This window comes from Bos mutus, chromosome 8 (assembly GCF_027580195.1).
Source record: "Bos mutus isolate GX-2022 chromosome 8, NWIPB_WYAK_1.1, whole genome shotgun sequence".
Classification (NCBI taxonomy): Eukaryota; Metazoa; Chordata; class Mammalia; order Artiodactyla; family Bovidae; genus Bos; species Bos mutus.
The window spans coordinates 58,793,717-58,815,754 of NC_091624.1; the positions used below are offsets into that span (position 1 = coordinate 58,793,717).

The following is a 22,038-nucleotide window of genomic DNA, read 5'->3' on the forward strand; positions in this document are numbered from 1 at the left end:
GGAAAAAGACTAAGTTCAATTTCAAGAACTTCACTGTGATTTTTGTGTTTATAAATTAATTATCTCATCAGAACACACAAAATCAAGGCAGGGACTGTATAACAGGCAACTGGGTCAGACATAAGTACAAGGAAATATTGCACTGAATCAGAAATAGACATTTAAAATACTATCATCATCATCAAGAACCATATTTTCACTAAAGAATAAGCATTCCGAAGAAGCAAAGACTATTTGGTCAATACAAACATTAGTAAGGAAATATTTTTAAAGTGCACATTCCCTGAAAAATTCAATTTTATATGTAAAATACATATTCACATACAGAGGACCATTTTAAAAAGTCTTAACAATCTGATCTTGCAACAAGTCCCAGGTACAATTTCTAACAGTCTGTGAGTGCAGGTATAAAACTGACAATGAGAACATTTCAATGTAGTCTGCATTTTTACTTGAATGTTCTTCAGCTTGCGAGTTGGAAACTTCTGGGTAGCCAGTGGAATGCTAGCGCTATGACTGCATAAGAAGAAATGCTGGATTTTTTAACATGATGTCTTTTACATTCACTTCTGACGACGGGACGTTTTATTATAGCACTCTCACAGGGTTTCCTGTTACAAGGACTTCAGGAGAAGAAGCCCATTATTAAAGGTATCAAAGCAACAGTAAATGAATGTGAATGGTGCTCAGTGACAGGGGTTTTCAGGTTGACAGACATCACAGCAGGTGCTAAACTATAATACAAATGACTTTGTGTAAAGTGATAAAAACTTTAAAAATATATGAGTATCAACCTATAAAACCCGAAGTTTCATATCTTACATGGCTCACTGGGTAACCAAAATTATCAATTTTTTGGAAAACGCCATAATGCTTTAAAAAGAACTAATTTGTAATTCTAAAATGAAACATTTTTTTAAAAAATGACATGGGACAATTTATTTTACAAAACAGGAAATAAGGTAAAAAACAGTTTCAGTTAAAGAAATGTGACGGTTTGCAAAAGAGTAGGATCCAGTGTCTTCTCAGTCCTTGCACTGGCCTTTTAAGATAGCCCTGGAACAAATACTACTTTATACCAACTGGGGTAGAGAGACAGAAAGCAGGAGAAAAGGTCTGCACTGATAGCTGTTTGGGGCAATGATCAAAGATAAAGATTATAAGAATCCTAAAAATTTTAACCAATCAGTGTTAGCTTGATTAGGTATAGCACTATCAGTAAGGTATAATTTCAAAAGCATATTTCAAAGGATTGGGCAGGAGGGCAGATGGTTCTCATTTAGGGTATGCAAAAGAGCGATCAGTGATACTGGGTAGCACCAAAGAAAACCAGATTCAACAAATTTTGCATTGAATCTTGCAAAAAGAATCAAATTATCTGTATTTTCTACTTGAATCCTACGTAAATTAGGAAATTCAATTATTTTCAGCTAAAAAGTGTTGGCATTTGTCTGGAACTCTGCAGAGAATAAGTATTTTGGCCCTAAAAGATTGTGACCTATGAATCAGCTCCCCATTTGCCTTTGTCCATTTGGTGACTCAGATGGCAGGTAGATGGAGCAAAGTCAATATCCTTAAAAGGAGAACTTCTGTGCCCAATCCTAGTAAAATGCTTAGTGGGAGAGAGGAGGAAATACACTAAATTAAAGGATATTCTGTGATCTTTTTTGGGAGCTGTTTGTGGATCTCAATTTTCTATGCTTTTTCTAGACCACTGGTGGGACATATTACACAGGCATCTGATATATACCAGAAAAGGAAAACATTTCCAAAATAAGAGCTATCCTATCTTCTCCCTCAATAGAAAAAGACAGTGCTCACAGCCTAAAGACTCCCTGAGTTGTGGGTCTGTTGCGCCTTACCCAAGGTAAAGTAAGGCTTGGCACGATCCAGATTGTTTCAACAATCACTGAATGCTACATGCCTCCTACAGCAGTGGCTTTCAGGTTCCTCCTCCCCAAACTGCAATTCACAATAACAAATTACATTTTGTGACCCAGTATACACAGTATATAGATTATTTAACTAACTATTTAACTAAAACAATATTTAACCTTGTTACCTGCAAAGCTCTTTTCTTTTCTATTCCATTAAGAAAATATGCTGGTCTTGAACTGATTGCATGGCTCACTAATGGGTTAAGACCTACAGTTTGAAAAACACCATCCTTGAGGATTTTAGCTGACCTTGAGAGAGAATGTAAAAGCAATGGCCCTGGAATCCAAACAGCTTTCTCTGCCCTATGGTGGCTGGGGCATAAATATGTCCATTTCCAAAGAGCTACTTCTACCTTCAGTGTATTTGGCAAACACTTTCAGTTCCTACAGGCAAACTAGCCCAGTACCTTGTGGCAATCTTTTTAATACTGGGGCCTGAAAAGTACTAACAAAAGCTGGTCATTGATGACTGAATAAATAAGGTTCATAAAATTCAGCACTAAGTAGCATCTTTACTTTTTACCAGACAGTAACAGGATACTACTTCACAGGATATTTCTAAGAGATGAGTTAGGTACGTGTATACTCACTGGGACGGTATTATTACTACTACTGTTGGAAAAAATGATGGAGATAATTATGATAGAATTGACAAATAAGTTTCAGAAAATCTTCTTTGGAGGCCACAGGATAGTTTTGGGATTGATTAGGATTATGGAGGAGAGAAGGACAGGGAAGTACTGCCACAGATAATCATGATTATTTAGGGACCAGAAAATAATGCAGTTGTACTGAAGTGAGCCTGGGAAAAATTCCAAGGTCTTGCTAACACCAGAGAAGGAGCAGTCAATATACATACTGTAGTTGGGAAGCCACTGCAGAAGCACACATGCTCTTTGGTTCACGGAGTATTTTGTAAATGTGAAGCAATTACAAGCTTCTTTTTGTATCAGAAATCAAAGTTGCTATGTTTAGTGATTATAGTTTTCTGGAGGTGAGTTGGCTAGGGACAGACACTCTGCCTTCAGCTTCATACATAATCACAGATCAGGATACATGAAAGATATAGGGAAACAGCTAACATATAATAGAAAGAGACGAAGGACAGAATACTCAGGCCCCTTTCCACAGCAACTACCAAACAACGAAGACAAGTTTAAAGTTCTCAAGCTGAGAACCACTAAACATAGTTAAATATAATTCAAGGTAGGTTACTTTTTAAATACCATAGATTATAAACTCTGTAATATTCAAGAAAAAGACTACAGAATCAAACATATAACTGTAAATTGTAAAATGTTACGCTAAAAAGACTGACTCATTATCTAGTGATTTACTTATGTTCTTTGTTTTAGTTGAAAAAAAGCTTCTAAGACAACTGATGAAACTATTGCTTTTGAAATTGTGGGTCTTTCTATTCCAGAGACAGGAATGGATTGGAGGTGTTGATGGACAGATGACTGGTGGCTGAGAAAGAATAAGATATTTCTAGGTTGTCATTGGCATGGGAACAGGAAAAACAGGCACACTGGCTTTGCATATGTACTACTGACAAGACCCACTCTGGCTGGCCTCCAGAGGATACCAGAAGGATTTCTCTCCGTACACTATTAAGACTTTTCCCCTTTACCATGGGATACCCAAAGAGTGATGGGTCTTTATTCTGAGAATAAAACCGTGAAACTGGAGTAGGTAATGAGGCACTTGACTAATGACACTGACTAGAACTCCAGCAAAGGAACATTTCAGATGAGGACAATCTGATAAAAGATTTCTGACCACCTCTATTCCTAGGTTTAATTCTAATGTATGCAAAATTGGCAGAGCTCAGCAAAAGACAAAAAGTATGTTACTTTGAAAAAAGGCCATCAAGGGAACATGCACTATCATGAGATTCGAAACTTCTCATCCTGTGATTATGTTCAGCAAAGAAAAAAAAAATCCTGAAGGAACTATTATTAATAAACAATGTGTTTTTATAATCAGAGGAAAATCAGTAGTATTTAGTAGCAAGACTTGGTCAGGAAGAAATACAATTACAGTCTGGCATGCTGTTTATTTTAGCTTTTACAACAAACCAAGGGTTCAAGGAATATGAGAATTTCACAACCATTAACTTCTTATACAGTCTCCAATTCTAAAAACAGCTTATAGTAATTTGGTGGCATGTACAACATGCATCAAATACTCTATTATTCAATAAATAAGATACTGCATTGTTCTCTTCATGGTTTACAATCATGTATTTATCCTCTTTCACTTGAAAACTCTCATTAATATAAAGGTATAAGGATCTTGGGTAAGAACCAAGGGAAAAAAACCCCATGACATTTTTACTGATTTGCTGCCCATGGTTTTTGTTTGGATGAGCTATACACTTAGAAAGAGTGATTCTCACTTGAATAAGACAAAGCAAACCAGAAATTCTCAATTTATTGCCAACAGAATAGGTTACTAGGTTAGATTTTAGGGTACACATATTTATCCTACATTTGTACAGAGAGGGGCTATCTGTTCTGAAGCATAACTTGTATTAAGACAGCAAAATTTTGTTTCATCCTACCAGTGAATAGGAAGCTGGTATTGTTAAGGCCTCAGGAATTTTCCTTTAAGGTCAGCAATCTATTAAATCTATTAAAAATATAACCTTGGGAAACCAAGTAGATCTCAAGATGCTGGCTTGAGGAAGTATTTCTAAGGCTTTGAAGTTTTGAGAGGGACTTTCCCTGTTCAGGGATGACACTCATTTCTTCAAGCCTTTCTTAAGATGAGGCTTGAAGAGGTATTTGTCAATTTGTATCATATAAAATAAAAAAGACTATTTTTCATAGTCATGCTGTGTACTTCAAATAGTAATTTAAATCTACCCTTTATTTAAAAAAATAAGGAAAATCATACTAAAATATTTATCTGTAAAATGAACTTCATGTTTCTAAAGAAACTACCACCAAAGTTATCTTGATAGCACTAAGGCAATGTCTGATTTCATCATCTACTTATCATTCATTCAGGGAGTTTGATGTAAGCATGATAGAACTTTAAAATGTGAACTAGGAATATTCAATTTAGCTCCATTAAATTCAGGCTAAATATGTGCAATTTCTCCACCATTACAGAGAATCACCTGGAGCAAATACTTAAGATTCATAAAAGAAATACTTCTTTTATAAAGTAATCAGAATTTAACCGGATGCATGATTCAAGTTAGAAAACCAAACAGATCCCCAAAGAATTGAAATAGTTGAATCATGTAGCTGTTTTACTTGATTCTGAATTTTTTAAAAAAGTACTTTAAATTACTTCTGTACTACACTTCCCAAACAGGTTTTGGAAGGTACAAGGTAGAAACTGTAATGATTTATTGCTGTACATCTTCAGGCAGTGGTCTCTGTCAGAGGTTCGGGGAAGGTTCTCTTGCTTCTTCTAGCTTTCTGAGGATCCACTGTAGTGGGGAAATGAAGCAACATTTACTTAACTTCAGTGAACTTGCAATGACAAAATGTAATGAGTGAAAATCTAGAAGTTATCTTCCAGTTTAGTCAGGAGTATACTGAAATAGCCAAGAACTAAATTCACTATGTAGGAGAGATCATTCATTCACTTAAATAGTCCAGGTGACTCAGGAACAATGGTACTGGGTTTAACAGTAGTAACAATACCATTCTAAGGTCTTTGGACTTAGATGTTCATCTTCAGAATAAGAAAAGTAAAATGATCCATCCCGAGAGAGAAGGGTAATTTGACAGCTGGATTGAATAACTCTGGCATAGTGTAAAAATCATCCATGCAGAATTCCTTCCAACCTATGCCAATTCTGTATCACAAACCTTCATCATTCTATATATTGGGATCTGACTGAGTAGAAATAATACATATAGTTCTACAGTAAGTAGTAGCATAGCAACATTCTTGAGCATATTAATAGGTGCTTTCATGATGTATTTTCTATTTTCAAAGGATCTGAAATTTCAAAATGCAAATGAAGGGAAACTTTCTGCTGATAAAGTCTATTATCATTTGGCCTATATGACAAATAAAAGCCATGGAGTCAGTGATAACTGGGGTTATCCCATTAGGAAAATCTTAAGCAGATATATTTGTGCTTTTTTATTTAAGAAGAACCTAGTGGGAACAACTCTAAGATAAGTAGAGAAAGAGAACTAGGCTCAGTAGCTTTTTCTGGATGTTTCTGGCTGAGCTGGGAGATTAAAAAGAACTTTCTGAGATAAAATAATATGGTGAGAGATTAAATGGAAAACTTATTACAGAGAAACTGAAGGTAATGTCCCCTTCAGCAACATGAAGAAGATGGCCTGCAAGTCATATTATCATCATGCTTTACACTGTCTCCCTGTTCCAGGCAACATGCATACTGAGACTCTAGTCACTTTATCAGTCTTTCTTTGTAACTTGTCCACTTTTCAGTTTTGTATTGTTAGTATGTCAATGTTACCTTATATCACAATGTCTACATAGAAAATGGCATTGCTGCTGCTGCTGCTAAGTCGCATCAGTCGTGCCCGACTCTGTGTGACCCTATAGACAGAAGCCCACCAGGCTCCTCTGTCCCTGGGATTCTCCAGGCCAGAACACTGGAGTGGGTTGCCATTTCCTTCTCCAAAGCATGAAAGTGAAAAGTGAAAGTGAAGTCACTTAGTTGTGTCCAACTCTTAGCGGTCCCATGGACTGTAGCCTACTAGGCTCCTCCGTCCATGGGATTTCCCAGGCAAGAGTACTGGAGTGGGGTGCCATTGCCTTCTCCAAGAAAATGGCACAGCACTTGCTAAATGATACAAGGCACACATGTATGGGTGAAAGAGGTTCCTGCTTTGACCTCCAGGTGTGAGAAGTGAACTGGTAAATAGTCATAACCAGCCAGGACCAACGCAGAGAGGCCTAGGGCCCAGGGATTCAGCAAAGAAGCCCTGTGTTCTTATTTGTAAGTTTCACAACACAGTGAGTACAATTCAGTGTCAGGAACAGCATCTAAGTTGTGACCAATGAGGTAGATAGTCAATTCGTCTTCCTTTTCTTGACAGTGCATATACTTTTAATTGCCATAATCCCTAAAGTATGTGTCCCAACCTTTCCTTCCCTGGTGGCTCAGATGGTAAAGCGTCTGTCTACAATGCGGGAGACCTGGGTTCGATCCCTGGGTTGGGAAGATTCCCTGGAGAAGGAAATGGCAACCCACTCCAGTACTCTTGCCTAGAAAATCCCATGGACGGAGGAGCCTGGTGCAGAGAAAACTGAGGTTAACTGTCTTCCCCAAGGTCCTACAGTCAAGAAGGAACAGAACCAGTATTTAAAAATCAGATTTTCTGACTACAGGCATGGCTCTTCTTCCTTGTGCCAGGCTACAGTAATTAAAGAAAAAAAATCATTACATCTACACAGTAGAGAAATAAACAGTGTGGCGCTATACTTTCCCTGCTGGAGCTGGTAGATGAGCATTAGAGTGAATTAATTTCTTTTGTTTGTTGGCTTTTTTTTTTTTGGCAAAGTATTACAGTTAAGATTTAAAATAAGAGAGCAATTTGATTTCAAAAACAAGTAGGTATGTGAATTCAATCTAATGAAAAAATAATTTGGGGGAAATATTACATAGTTACATATATTAAAATCATCAAAACACAACATGAAATTGAAAAACTAACACAACTTATCTGCCTTAAAGACATCAATACAACTTACACGGCTTTGAATGAGCAGCTGCTACGTGTTTAAGTAAAAGATTGACTATATTTACCCTCGCATCCTCCGGGGTTCTGAAGTTAACTATTTTTCCAAACTCTTTGGCATGGAATACAGACTTCACCCGTTCCTATAAACAGAGTAAGTTCTTCATTAAAATGGAAATCTAGTTGCAGAAATACAAATAAAGAAATGCCATTAAAAAAAAAAAAAGAATGAGAAATCAAGAAGAATCAAATACAAACAAAAAAAAAGACTAAATTCTAACCCATCCATTACCACTAAACCTAAAACAAAAAATTTTAGGTGAGATTTCAATTGCTTTGTGAAGCCATAAAAGGTTGGTGCAGAGGATAGGAAGGAGATACATCTAGAAGCAGTGCCACTATTTTCCCTCTCTCAGATAGTTCTTGATTTCTGGCCATGGACTCATGATAATCAGCTGAAAAATAATGTACACATGTGTGTGAGTACATATACACATGGTGTATAAGTATGTGCATGTGTGTTTGTGTTTCTGTAACTTCTGACATTTTAAACCAATGCATTTCTTTTTATTTAAAGAATGCAATAAAAATGTAGCTTCAGAATCAAAGAAATCACAGTGGGTACTATGTGACTGTCCTCCAATTTTTTTTTCACTCTTTTAGTATTCTGTTCAGTACTTGTGGGAGAAGAACTGTTGGATGGTGGTGGATGTTACGTATTAGAGGGACAAATAGAAAGAATGGGATTATTAAGAAGAGAGAGGGGTGGTGATTACTTCTATTAACCATGGGTAAGGACATAGAAGAAGCAGTATATTACTAGTCTAACAATTTCTATAAGTAATTAAACAGGCATATACAGACTTCAGAAGAAATCAGATTCTTCTATTTTTTTTAAAAAAAGGAATATTGCTGGTATTAGTGGAAGAGGAAGAAATCAAGGAGATAAGAAGTTTATCCTTGTAGATTACAAAAATGCCGAAAAATGCAATATGGGCTAAAGCAGAGCCTAATAGCCACTCAGGTGAGTCGCTCAGTCGTGTCCAACTCTTTGCAACCCCACGGACTTCAGCATGCCAGGCCTCCCTGTCCATCACCAACTCTGGAGTTTACTCAAACTCATGTCCATTGAGTCGGTAATGCCTCCCAACCATCTCATCCTGTTGCATCTCCTTCTCCTTCTGCCTTCAATCTTTCCCAGCATCAGGGTCTTTTCAAATGAGTCAGTTCTTCGAATCAGATGGCCAAAGTATTGGAGTTTCAGCTTCAACATCAGTCCTTCCAATGAATATTCAGGACTGATTTCCTTTAGGATGGACAGGATGGATCTCCTTGCAGTCCAAGGGACTCTCAAGAGTCTTCTCCAACACCACAGTGCAAAAGCATCAATTCTTCAGTGCTCAGCTTTCTTTATAGTCTAACTCTCACATCCATACATGACCACTGGAAAAACCACAGCTTTGACTAGACGGATCTTTGTTGGCAAAGTAATGTCTCTGCTTTTTAATAAGCTGTCTGGGTTGGTCACAACTTTTCTTCCAATGAGCAAACGTCTTTTAATTTCATGCTGCAATAACCATCTGCAGTGATTTTGGAGCCCAAAAAGTAAATTCTGTCACTGTTTCCACTGTTTCCCCATCTATTTGCCATAAAGTGATGGGACCAGATGCCATGGTCTTAGTTTTCTGAATGTTGAGTTTTAACCAACTTTTTCACTCTTTCACTTTCATCAACTCTCTTTAGCTCTTCTTCGCTTTCTGCCATAAGGGTGGTCATCTGCATACCTGAAGTTATTGCTATTTCTCCCAGCAAACTTGATTCCAGCTTGTGCTTCATCCAGTCTAGCATTTCTCATGATATATTCTGCATATAAGTTAAATAAGCAGGGTGACAATATACAGCCTTAATTACTCCTTTCTCGATTAGGAACCAGTCTTTATACCATGTCCAGTCCTACCTGTTGCTTCTTGACCTGTCTGTAGATTTCTCAGGAAGCAGGTCAGGTGGTCTAGTATTCCCATCTCTTTCAGAATTTTCCACAGTTTGTTGTGATCCACACAAAGGCTTTGGCATAGTCAATAAAGCAGAAGTAGATGTTTTTCTGGAACTCTCGTTTTGATAATCCAACAGATTTTGGAAATTTGATCTCTGGTTCCTCTGCCTTTTCTCAAACCAGCTTGAACATTTGGAAGTTCATGGTTCATGTACTGTTGAAGCCTAGCTTGGAGAATGTTGAGTATTACTTTGCTAGTGTGTGAGATGAATGCAATTATGCGGTAGTTGGCACATTCTTTGGTATTGCCTTTGGGATTGGAATGAAAACTGACCTTTTCCAGTCCTGTGGCCACTGCTGAGTTTTCCAAATTGCTGGCATATCGAGTGCAGCACTTTCATAGCATCATCTTTCAGAATTTGAAATAGCTCAATTGGAATGCCATCACCTCCACTAGCTTTCTTCATAGTGCTGCTTTCTAAGGCCCACTTGACTTCACACTCCAGGATGTCTGGCTCTAGGTGAGTGATCACAACATCGTGATTATCTGGGTTATGAATATCTTTTTTGTATAGTTCTTCTGTGTATTCTTGCCACCTCTTCTTAGTATCTTCCGCTTCTGTTAGGTCCATACCATTTCTGTCCTTTATTGAACCCATCTTTGCATGCAAAGTTCCCTTGGTATCTCTAATTTTCTTATCTCTAGTCTTTCCCATTCTATTGTTTTCCTCTATTTCTTTGCACTGATCACTGAGGAAGGCTTTCTTATCTCTTCTTGCTATTCTTTGGAACTCTGCATTCAAATGGGAATATCTTTCCTTTTTTCCTTTGCCTTTAGCTTCTCTTCTTTTAGTAGCTGTATGTACGACCTCCTCAGACAACCATTTTGCCTTTTTGCATTTCTTTTTCTCGGGGATGGTCTTGATCACTGCCTCCTGTACAATGTCATAAACCTCTGTCCATAGTTCTTCAGGCACTCTGTCCATCAGGTCTAACCCCTTGAATCTATTTGTCACTTCCACTGTATAAGGGATTTGATTTAGGTCATACCTGAATGGTTTAGCAATTTTGCCTACTTTCTTCAATTTAAGTCTGAATTTGGCAGTAAGGAGTTCATGATCTGAGCCACCGTCAACTCCCGGTCTTGTTTTTGCTGACTATACAGAGCTTCTCCATCTTTGGCTGCAAAGAATATAATCAATCTGATTTCATTACTGACTATCTGGTGATGTCCATGTGTAGAGTCTTCTCTTGTGTTGTTGGAAGAGGGTGTTTGCTATGACCAGTGTGTTTTCTTGGCAATACTCTTTTAGCTTTTGCCCTGCTTCATTCTGTACTCCAAGGCCAAATTTGCCCATTACTGCAGGTATTTCTTGACTTCCTACTTTTGCATTCCAGTCCCCTATAATGAAAAGGACATCTTTTTTTGGATGTTAGTTCTAGATGATCTTGTAGGTCTTCATAGAACTGTTCAGCTTTTTCAGCATTACTGGTTGGGGAAAAGACTTGGATTACTGTGATACTGATTGGTTTGTCTTGGAAACAAAGAGAGATCATTCTATCATTTTTGAGATTGCATCCAAGTACTGCATTTCAAACTCTTCTGTTGACTCTGAGGACTATTCCATTTCTTCTAAGGGATTCTTGCCCACAGTAGTAGATATAATGGTCATCTGAGTTAAATTCACCCATTCCAGTCCATTTCATTTCTCTGATTGCTAAAATGTCGATGTTCACTCTTGCCATCTCATGTTTGACCACTTCCAATTTGCTTTGATTCATGGACCTAACATTCCAGGTTCCTATGCAATATTGCTCTTTACAGCATCAGACTTTACTTCCATCGCCAGTCACATCCAAACTGGGTGTTGTTTTTGCTTTAGCTCCATCTCTTCATTCTTTCTGGAATTAGTTCGCCACTGATCTCCAGTATCATATTGGGCACCTACTGACCTGGGGCTACTCATTATTTCATAAGTGGCCACAGGGTCTTTCATTTTCTGAGTGAATCAGAGAAATTCTCAGTGGGTAAATTGGACTAAGATGCTCAAAAACTAACATGCAGTCTACTTAAGAGCTGCCCCATGTCTTTGAAATTAATGGTAAGATTGAACTAAAGGTCTTCACTAGTTAAGCATCGGAGAAGGCAATGGCACCCCACTCCAGTACTCCTGCCTAGAAAATCACATGGACAGAGGAGCCTGGTAGGCTGCAGCCCATGGGGTCGCTAAGAGTCGGACACGACTGAGTGACTTCACTTTCACTTTCATGCATTGGAGAAGCAAATGGCAACCCACTCCAGTGTTCTTGCTTTGAGAACCCCAGGGACGGGTGGGCTTCCATCTCTGGGGTCCCACAGAGTCGGACACGACTGAAGTGACTTAGCAGCAGCAGCAGTTAAGCATAGGACCTAGGCACAGTTCTGTTCTGTAGGCTAGCCTAGAAGAAATCTTGTTTCTGACTGTGTCCAATGCCCCTTCTTCCAGTAACAATTCCTTGAATCACCTCTGGGTAACTACTTCTCACCATCTCTTACTGCCAAAACTTCATATAGAGCTGACCCTTCCTTCCTGGCAGCACCATACTGATCCCATGACCATTCCCTGGCCAACTTACAATGGATATTGAGACTCCTTATGATTTACCAAATGACTAGCAATTTTCTGTATTTTATATCAACATCTAAGTACCAGGTACTGCACTAGCTGCTAAAGATCAGAGAAATGGTCTCTGCATTCAAGAAGATTACAATTGAATTAGGAAGATAATATCTATAAAAAGATAAAAGAATTATTGATAACAGGCTGTTAGAGTGAAAACTGAGCATTTCAGGGAAAAACATTCTGTAGGCAACTGCCAGGGATTCTAAGGTATACAAATATCTCACTTTAGTGCCTTAGATAGCAACGAGGAAGGTACAGTTCTGTTACTGAGTATGAAATGAGGACCCACAAATGTTGTCAATGTGACAGAACAAAAGTGCATTTCTTCTTGGCCTAAGTTTCTTTTCTTTAAGCCTGAGTAAGACAGCAGTGCAAAGAAAAACCATAAGAAGATGAAGCAACATCTATAAAAGAGGTAGAAAACATTACAGAGGTCAAGACTATTTTAATGTGTTGTTTTCAGCACCAAGTGTTAAAAAAATTCTATTCAACATACCTTTGCTTCGATGCGTAGTCTTCTCTCATGAACAATGAATGGCTCTTTGGTAAACTCATCAAAACTATATTGCCACTCACAAGTAAGCTGTCCAAATGTTCCTTTTGTTACAAACAACACACCACTCAAAAAGAGAAAAAAGAATCCACTTTAAAAACTGAAGGATTTACATCCAATAATATAATAAAGCAGTACACACCTTTTTTGCAAGGGCATGTAGAACATTCACTAAGAGACACCACATTCGAGGTCATAAAAGACTATAATGAATTTAAGGGAACTGAAATAAAACAAAATATGTTCTCAGTATGTTTAATCAAATTAAACCAGAAAACAGGTAACAGAAAAGGATACTTCCAAATGTTCACTTAACATTAGAAGAATACTTCTAAAAAAAAAAATACATGGGTCAAAGAATCTCAAAGGAAATTGGAAAATAACTGAACTAACTGAGAATGAAAACATGAAATCTGTAGCAATGTTTAGTAGGAAATGTACAGCATGACATACTTATATTAGAAAAACTAAAGTACTTATAAAGTGAAATATATTAGAAATTTTTTAAGAAACAGGACAAAGTTAAGAGAAACAGTTACCAAGCAATATTTTGGAGAACTTCCATGGAATTAGTGCTTTAGAAAAAAATGCTGTTGTTGCTAAGGCTCCATAAAATATATTTACCAAACTTTATCAGAAAGAGATTTTTAAAAGTAATTCTTGTTCTCCCCCAATTATTTTGAGGAAAGAAATCAAGAGATACAAATAATTCTGTTTATAATAATTCTATTTAATTCTTCCTTCAAAGGCCTTTCTTCCTCAAGTCGTCTTCCTGGCTGAAACATCAACTGTAAGTACAATCAGAGGTTTCTTTAAGTGGCATATACTTTAAGTTAAGGGACTGAATTAAAGAAACAGCTGATACATGGCTAGAATGGAAAAAAAAAGACAGCTAATCAAGATTTATTTCTTTCATCTCCATCTTCTGTCTCTGATCCCTTCTTTCACCAATCGGATTATAGAGACTGTTGGACTAGACCCACTGGTCCTCCAGAATATCTACAACCATGTGAAAAACCAAAGCTAAGCTAATTTTATTGCAGATACTTAGTATCTCCTCTCCTGATTCAAAGCTCCTTTATCTTCAAGTGCAAAACTTGGAAAGTACACCCTAAGTATAAATATCATTTTTCAATCAACTAACTCATTACAGTTACTGTCAAGGTTTATATGACCACACTTAAAGAGGTCCACTATGTTGAGAAGAAAGTTATTTCTAAAATGTTGCAAGATGTGGAAATAATAAACTTAGCAAATGATTCTTGTTTAACTCTGATGAGTCACCCTTCCCTTAGTCAATGGGGAGAAGGGTTAATAAAACATGACTGAATGCTGCTGTGAACAAAAACGACTGAAGCACTGGTCTTTAAATATAAAAGTTCAGAAACAACTTAGGTGTACATTATAGTACATATTTCTAAATGAATACTAGGCAGTCATTTACAAATTAAGAAAGATCTCTTAATCATGGAATACTCTTTAAGACATAGGCCTTAAGTAAAGAATTAAGGTACAGAATGGTGTTTAATAATGGATTCCCATTTACATTAAAATATGTATTTGTATGCCTATACAAAAAACTAAGATAAGGGCATACGGTCCCATCACTTCATGGCAAACAGAAGGGGAAATAGTGGAAGCAGTGGCAGATTTTATTTCTGGGGGCTCCAGAATCACTGCAGATGGTGACTGCAGAAATTAAAAGATGCTTCCTCCTTGGAATGAAAGCTATGACAAACCTAGATAGCATATTAAAAAGCAGAGACATCACTGTGCCAACAAAAGTCAATATAGTCAAAGCTATGGTCATGGATGGATTTGAGTGTTGGACCATAAAAAAGGCTGAGTGCCGAAAACTTGATGCTTTCAGATTGTGGTGCTGGAGAAGACTTTTGAGAGTCACTTGGATAGCAAGGAAATCAAACCAGTGAATCCTAATGGAAATCAACCCTAAACATTCACTAGAAGGATTGATGCTGAAACTAAAGCTCCAAACTTTTGGCTGATGCAAAGAGCTGACTCACTGGAAAAGATTCTGATGCTGGGAAAGATGGAGGGCAAAAGGAAAAGGTGGTGGCAGGGGATAAGATGGTTAGATAGCATCACCAACTCAATGGACATGAATTTGGCCAAACTCCAGGAGATAGTGAAGGACAGAGGAGCCTGGAGTGCTGCAGTCCATGGGGTCACAAGGAATCAAACATGGCTTAGCAACTGAACAACAGCCACAACATGCCTATTCAGGCAGACATACGCTTTTAGAGGCAGACTTTTGCTTGCACAGGCATAGAGTATTTCAAGGACACAAAACAAACAAAAGCAAGTCGCCTCTAGGAAAAGAGGGACTAGTAGCTGAGATGGAAAGAATACTGCCTCTCGCATCTACACCTTCTAAATACTGTGAGTTTTCTACTTTATGTTACTCTTTAACAAGAAAATTAAGATAGTGTTATAAATTTGGGGCTCAGAAATTATTAGGATTAAAAACAGTAAAAATGACTGCTAAGTTCAATAATCAACTTGAACCAACAAGATGCTTATATAAATTCACCCTTTTGGCAGTGAACAAACCTGCATCAATCAGTCGGCCACTCCTTTCTATTTAGTTGTATTTCTCCTCCTCAGCTACATTTCTACTCCCTACCATCCAGAAATCCATCTTAAAACTGCACTTGCTTATTCTTTCCCCAGGTTTCATAATATCAACAATAACTCCTGTGAACACTTGCTGTTCTGAGGCTATGCCACTGTATATTTTTATGTTTCCCTCTACTACCTACAGGCCAAAGTGAGGATCTGGCTGTAAAAACTAATCTGTCTCCAATGGTACACCTATCTATGTGATTGAGTTTCTCTATATATTCTAATGGTCAGATACCACCAGAAGATTACTGACTTCTGGGGTAACCTGAAATTGTACACTTTTTCAGAGAGGTGAAAGGAATGGTATTGCCCACCCTTTAGAGTACAGTTTTATGGGGAATTTCTGTATTCACTTAATTGGTTGAAACAAATAAAAGTACTTAAAGTTATGCTTGTGCATGGTTATGCATTTATTTGTATGCATGTACAGTTTTAGGCACGAGGCTTGCAGAGCAAGAGAATCACAGTTACTATGAAGTGAGCTGTTAGTTGCGTCTAACTCTCTGAGACTCTATGGACTGTAGCTCACCAGGCTCTTCTGTCCATGAGATTCTCCAGGCAAGAGTAATGGAGTGGGTTGCCATTCCCTTCTCCAGGTGATTTTCCTGATCCAGGGATCCAAACCAGGTCTCCCGCATTACAGGCAGATTTTTTAACTGTCTGAGCCACCAGGGAAGCCCCATAGTTACTATGAATCAGTGTTAAATATGTGGAATAAGATGTGAATAACAACTGCTTCACTTCATGAGTGATTGTCAGTTAACCTGTTATCAAATTATACTAGAGAAAGGAGGTTACCTTCTGGTAATCATTAACATGTCTGTCTTATTGATCATGACATGGGTAAAATATTTGTATTTTGCAAATCTTCCGTTTTCCATGACCTAAAAAAGAAAGGTGAGAGAATGAGAAAGTTGATAATATCCTCTTCTAATGCAAATAATGCTTTACTGATCCTCTAAAAACCCTTCTCAAGGGGGCAAATTCATTAACACATTTACACAGTAAACATATTGTTAGAAAGTTGAATATTCACAAAATCATTGCTGCTCCTTCTTAAAAAGCACCTTTTTGTACTACTTTATTCAAGATTACTCAACAGCCGCTATACTGGCATTTAATGCTAGTTTTAGAAGATATTGTTATTTTACAAAGTTTAAGTGAAAAGACCCTGATGCTGGGAGGGACTGGGGGCAGGAGGAGAAGGGGACGACAGAGGATGAGATGGTTGGATGGCATCACCGACTCAATGGACATGAGTCTGAGTGAACTCCAGGAGTTGGTGATGGACAGGGAGGCCTGGCGTGCTGCGGTTCATGGGGTCACAAAGAGCTGGACACGACTGAGCGACTGAACTGAAGTGAAACCTACTGAAGTTAGTATTAAACAATCACATTCATTCTGTCTTGGAAAACAGATTAGTATTTGATCATATCTGTACAAAACCACATATAAACACTAATACATATTTAAACATACGCATCACATAAACTACTATTAGCTCCCACTTTGCCTCTTGCCTATGATTCTCATATCTGCCTTACAAACATGCTTTTCTTTGCCAATCTCACAGTTCATTCAAAATTAGGAAGCAAATTATTTCTGGAAAGACAGGAAACCCCAGAACCAGCCCACAGACTAGACTTTCTCTTTTAAGACTGCTGAAACATTGTCTGTACATGATGTGATTAACAGTTCTTTGTCTCACAAAATATAAAGTTAACTACATAAACAAGATAGACTTAATATTCTCAATATAATGTGCTCTGAAAATGGAATTACTCTGGCTATTTAAAATGTATATCAGGCTAGACTATTATTTATTAAAGGCAAGCAATGTAACTGTGACTAAGATTCCTTAAGAATTTAGACAAAAATGTTAGATCTCTTGAAGAAATTCCAAAAGGGAATATAAAGATTCTAGAAAACTGTATTCCATGAGGCTATATCAAAAAACTCAAAGTATATAATTTAGAAGAAAGCTAACAAGTGAGGTTAGCTAACAAGAAAGCTAACAACCTTCACAGTAAGGTTGCTTTAGAAGGCTGATACAATAGACTTTTTTATTAAAGAAGTTAAAAAAAAAAGCAGAATAAAACATACAAATTAACTGCACGGAAGCATTTTCTAACTTCAAAAATCATAATATTGAGGAAAAGAGTAACTTTACTATTTACTGTAGTGAGTAGGGCCATTTAAACTTCAATTCCTTGAGTTACAAATGAAAAAGGGACATAACCACAGATTCAGAAAAATTAATAACATATAAATTATGCAAATAAATTTGCAAAACTAGTGGTAAAGTGGGTCATATTTTAAGAAATTATTTAAAAAAAGAAGCATCAAATATTAGAGAGGAAGAGTAGAAATTACTTGCAGATAACCGTATCTGGAAAATCCAAATACAAAATCCAGTTAACTTTACTTTAAAACACAGTAATCAATTTGAAAAATGGAAGGAAAACAAACCTGCTTACAAAGGTAATAAAAAGATAAATGTTTATATATTACATTTAATAAATAACATGCAGAATTTGTATGATAAAAGCTGTAACACTCTATTGAGAAGAATAATAGAAAATTTGAAAATGGAAATCCATCTCTTATTCTTGGATATAAAAATTCATTATAATAAAGATTTTATTCTTCCATCCTATTTTTATACATGAACTCTTAATGTGATTCCAAGATGGTATTTGTTATTTGTTTTGAGGAGGGGAAAAAGTGATTTGACAAAATTATAAGATTTATATGAAAATAAGTGATAATATAAACTATGAAAGGAGAATAAGAACTACCCTAGCTGACATTAATACAATTTATAAAGTTGCAGGCGTGAAACAGTCTGGTGCTAGTGGAAGTTATATACAGACATATCAATAGAAAGCATACTGATTCCAGAAACTGACCAAAATACAACAGGATTTTATAAAATCCTATATATCCAAACACAGGTATTTATAAAATCAAGACATTTCAAATTATTGGGCAAAAACATGCATTTCCAAATAAATGATGTTTCAAGCAACTTGCTGGCTAAAGGTAGATCTCTGTTTCTCTCTTTCCACCAAATTAATTCCAAATGTATCACTAATTTAACTACACAAAATGAAATTACAGAAGTACTAGAATAAAATAACACTTTTACGATTTTACAGTAAAGGTCTAAATGTAAAACACAAAGTCCATAAGAACTGTTAAGTATGTGGAAATTAAAGACCAGTGAATAGCAAAACAGTAAGCAAACAGAAAGAAAATAAAAATCAAAGGATAAATTAGGAAAATATCTGTTAATACAGTGACAAAAAACTAATATCATAACACATAGAATTCTAGTAATATGAATGAACCAATGGAAGAAAAAGGAGTCAGTCTATAGGAAAATGTATAAGGATATGACCAGGTAGTTCAACAAAACACAAAATCCGACAATAAACATGAGAAAATGTTTAACCTAACTCAAAATCAAGAAAAGTCAAGTCAAATAAATGTATCCTTTGGGTTGGAAATTGCACTGCTATGATTTATCTTATGCAAAGCCATGCCAAGAAATATATATAGGAATCTTCGTGGTAATGTGTTAAATGCAAAAAACCTAAATGTTCAAAAACAGAAGACTGTTTAAATAAATTACAGCAGGCATACAACAGGACACTATACAATCATGAAAAAGAAACAATCCTGCTTACAAGGGTAATAAAAGGTAGATGAGTGTGTACTGATACTGAAAACTAGGCAAGATATACTATCTGAAAAGAAATTAAGTTACTGAGAATGAATGAGGGGAGTAGCAACACATATATTTGCATAAAAACAAATAATTTCTGTAAGGGTTGGTGGTAACACACCAAATCTGTTCACAGCATTTTCCTCTGGGCTTAGGAAGGATAATGATGGGGATGGAGGTACAAGTGAAGCTTTTATTTATAATTTTACATCCTTCATTTCAGTTTTATGGTATTGGAAGAAAAATAAGCTTGCAAGTATTTATTTTCTTTTGTTCAGAATACAAATGTTTATTTCCTCAAGAACAGCACTACTAAAAGAAGCCAAGAGTCTATAAACCCCATTAATAGATTACAATCTTCAAATAATTTAAAATCTAATGGTTCAGTTCTAAGTAACTTTTATTTCAATATTAGGTTTGGGTATTTCAACTTAATTTCTTTTCATCACCTTTCACTTTTCAGTTCCAATCTGATCTGTACATTTAAGTAATCAACCACCTTCAACAGTCACAATAAAATCTGATAAAAAGAAAGCTAATAAAAAGTAATTCATGCAATGCTTTTTAGAGTTCATCAAAAATCTCAAATGCAAAACTTGAAACATGAGTGCTCAAACAAACTGCTTAGAAACATATAATGAATTTGAATGTATTTGAATAAACATCAAAGATAACTCAACACGCAGCAAAATTTTACTGATCAGTCTCCATTAAAACATGTAACTATGGAAGAACAACAGGATTAATAAGCAGAAGTGACAACTTTGGAACTAAATCCCATAGACAGGAGAGAATGTGATAGCTAATCATCTTTCATCATGCTGTAAAGAATCTACAAATGTCATGCCTTTGGTCACAACTTCCTGATAAAATTATTTGACTCTATAAACTCACTACATATGAACATTTATACTTTTCTAAGCATAATTTGTATTATTTTTAAAATCTGGAATTTCAGACCTGAAGGAATATTACTGTTCATCCAAACTAATCTCTTCCTCTTATACATGAAGAAACCAAGGGTCATTTAAGTGTCCTTCCTATCTAATCCTCATGACAACCCTGTGTTATTAGGTTAAGATTACAGTTAACTGACATGCTTGGGGTCACTTGGTCAGTACTTCAGACATGTAAGTTATGGAAGTGGGCTCAGGAAAAGTGGTTTATTTATTTCTAATTTCAATGCTTTTCACTACACCATGTCACATGTTTCCGTGACCTCAAAAATGTCTTCAATATCCCTGGATGCTGGCTGTTGCCTTGGAAGGCTGCTAAAGCAGCTCAGACTGGCTTAATTTTTTTTTTTTGGGGGGGGGGCTTAATTTTTTTTAGGTTAACAGGGTTCCAACAGTAAAATATTAATACCCTATCTTCTTCTACTCTAAATAGATGTTAGGTATGAATGTTTTTCCTAAAATAATTTGTGATATCCTTTAAAATAAATGAATAATTAGCAATACCAGGACTAGGAATCACATGTAGTCTTTGCATCAAGACCAAAGTCCGGCAGAAATATCAATGAGTTCGTCTGAGGTTTCAGGTACAACTGCCAGTACTTTAGACATGTTCGTTTCATCTATATGCTATAGTGTTAAAAGAAAAGGATTTTTTGCCTTACTCATTAATAGAATATATGAATTATCCATCATCATTTAAGTATTTTCTTAACGAAATAAACAGAAACACTAAGGAAACTGCATTTGTTGTATATAATTGTCAGAACCTACAGGTAACAATTAAAATGTATGGTTATTGGTAAGGGTTCCTTTTACAATAGAAAAGATGTGTATGTAAACCTTAGTTTGCTAGATATAAAAAAATCCAAACCAAATTGACTATACATTAGAAACACACAAAAAGTAGGAACTGGATAGGCAGTTGTATCAGTTATTCTCTACTAAATCTGTATTTCCTGCCAGATAAGTTCCAGTACTTTAGAAAAAGAACATACCTAACAACTACAGTAATATAGAAAACACAGCTAATACTTTCAAACCATCCAAATGCTATGAAGTAGCAGAGTTCTATAACAAAAACATTTCTGAAAGAAAAAAGCAAAATATGAAAAGGCAGATGATAGGAACAACTCATTAACATGGAAGGCTTTAAATCCCAAATACAAGGTGATAATATTCAGTCTAAATATATTTAAGAAAATTAGGTAAAGATAGGAATACAGTTAAGCAAAAAACAAAACCAAAATCTGATTACTATCTGACTTTTTAAGAAGAGGAGTTTCATAGAGGTATATATTAAGATACATATATTACATATATTAAGGTAGCTCATATTATATATATATAATATATATAGTTCATATATTATATAATATATACATATATTAAGATAGCTCAGTTGGTAAAGAATCCGCCTGCAATGCAGGAGACCCTGGTTGGATTCCTGGGTAGGGAAGATCCGCTGGAGAAGGGACAGGCTACCCATTTCAGTGTTCTTGAGATTTCCTTGTGGCTCAGCTGGTAAAGAATTCACTTGCAATGTGGGAGACCTGGGTTCGATCCCTGGGTTGGGAAGATCCTCTGGAGAAGGGAAAGGCTACCCACTCCAGTATTCTGGCCTAGAGAATTCCATGGACTCTATAGTCCATGGGGTTGCAAAGAGTCAGACACAACTGAGTGACTTTCACTTCACATGAGTGGTAAAAGGAAAATGAAATTTATCTAGATGAAAAAAAGATAAAATGCTATTGAGCAAGAAAATCTACTGGATAACCAATAAATGGTTTTACAGATTGGCTAATCTGGTTAGGAGATAATGGGGGGAAAAGTGAAAGGTTTATGAACAGATTGTACTAAAAAAATTAAGTTTACTTTAAAAATGACA

At 36.2% G+C, this 22,038-nt stretch overlaps 1 protein-coding gene across 1 annotated transcript in view; it reads right to left on the minus strand.

Annotated features, from left to right (window-relative positions):
• Window positions 1-3,978: 3,978 nt before the first annotated feature.
• Window positions 3,979-22,038, minus strand: part of VPS13A (vacuolar protein sorting 13 homolog A) — a 283,496-nt gene continuing 265,436 nt past the window's right edge. The window contains exons 69-72 of the mRNA XM_005892982.2: window positions 16,269-16,354; window positions 12,771-12,894; window positions 7,687-7,761; window positions 3,979-5,379 (exon numbers count right to left, since the gene is read on the minus strand). Of these exons, the coding sequence (XP_005893044.1) occupies window positions 5,329-5,379; window positions 7,687-7,761; window positions 12,771-12,894; window positions 16,269-16,354 (336 nt within the window). The 3' untranslated portion in view covers window positions 3,979-5,328. The remainder of the gene's footprint in view (window positions 5,380-7,686; window positions 7,762-12,770; window positions 12,895-16,268; window positions 16,355-22,038) is intronic.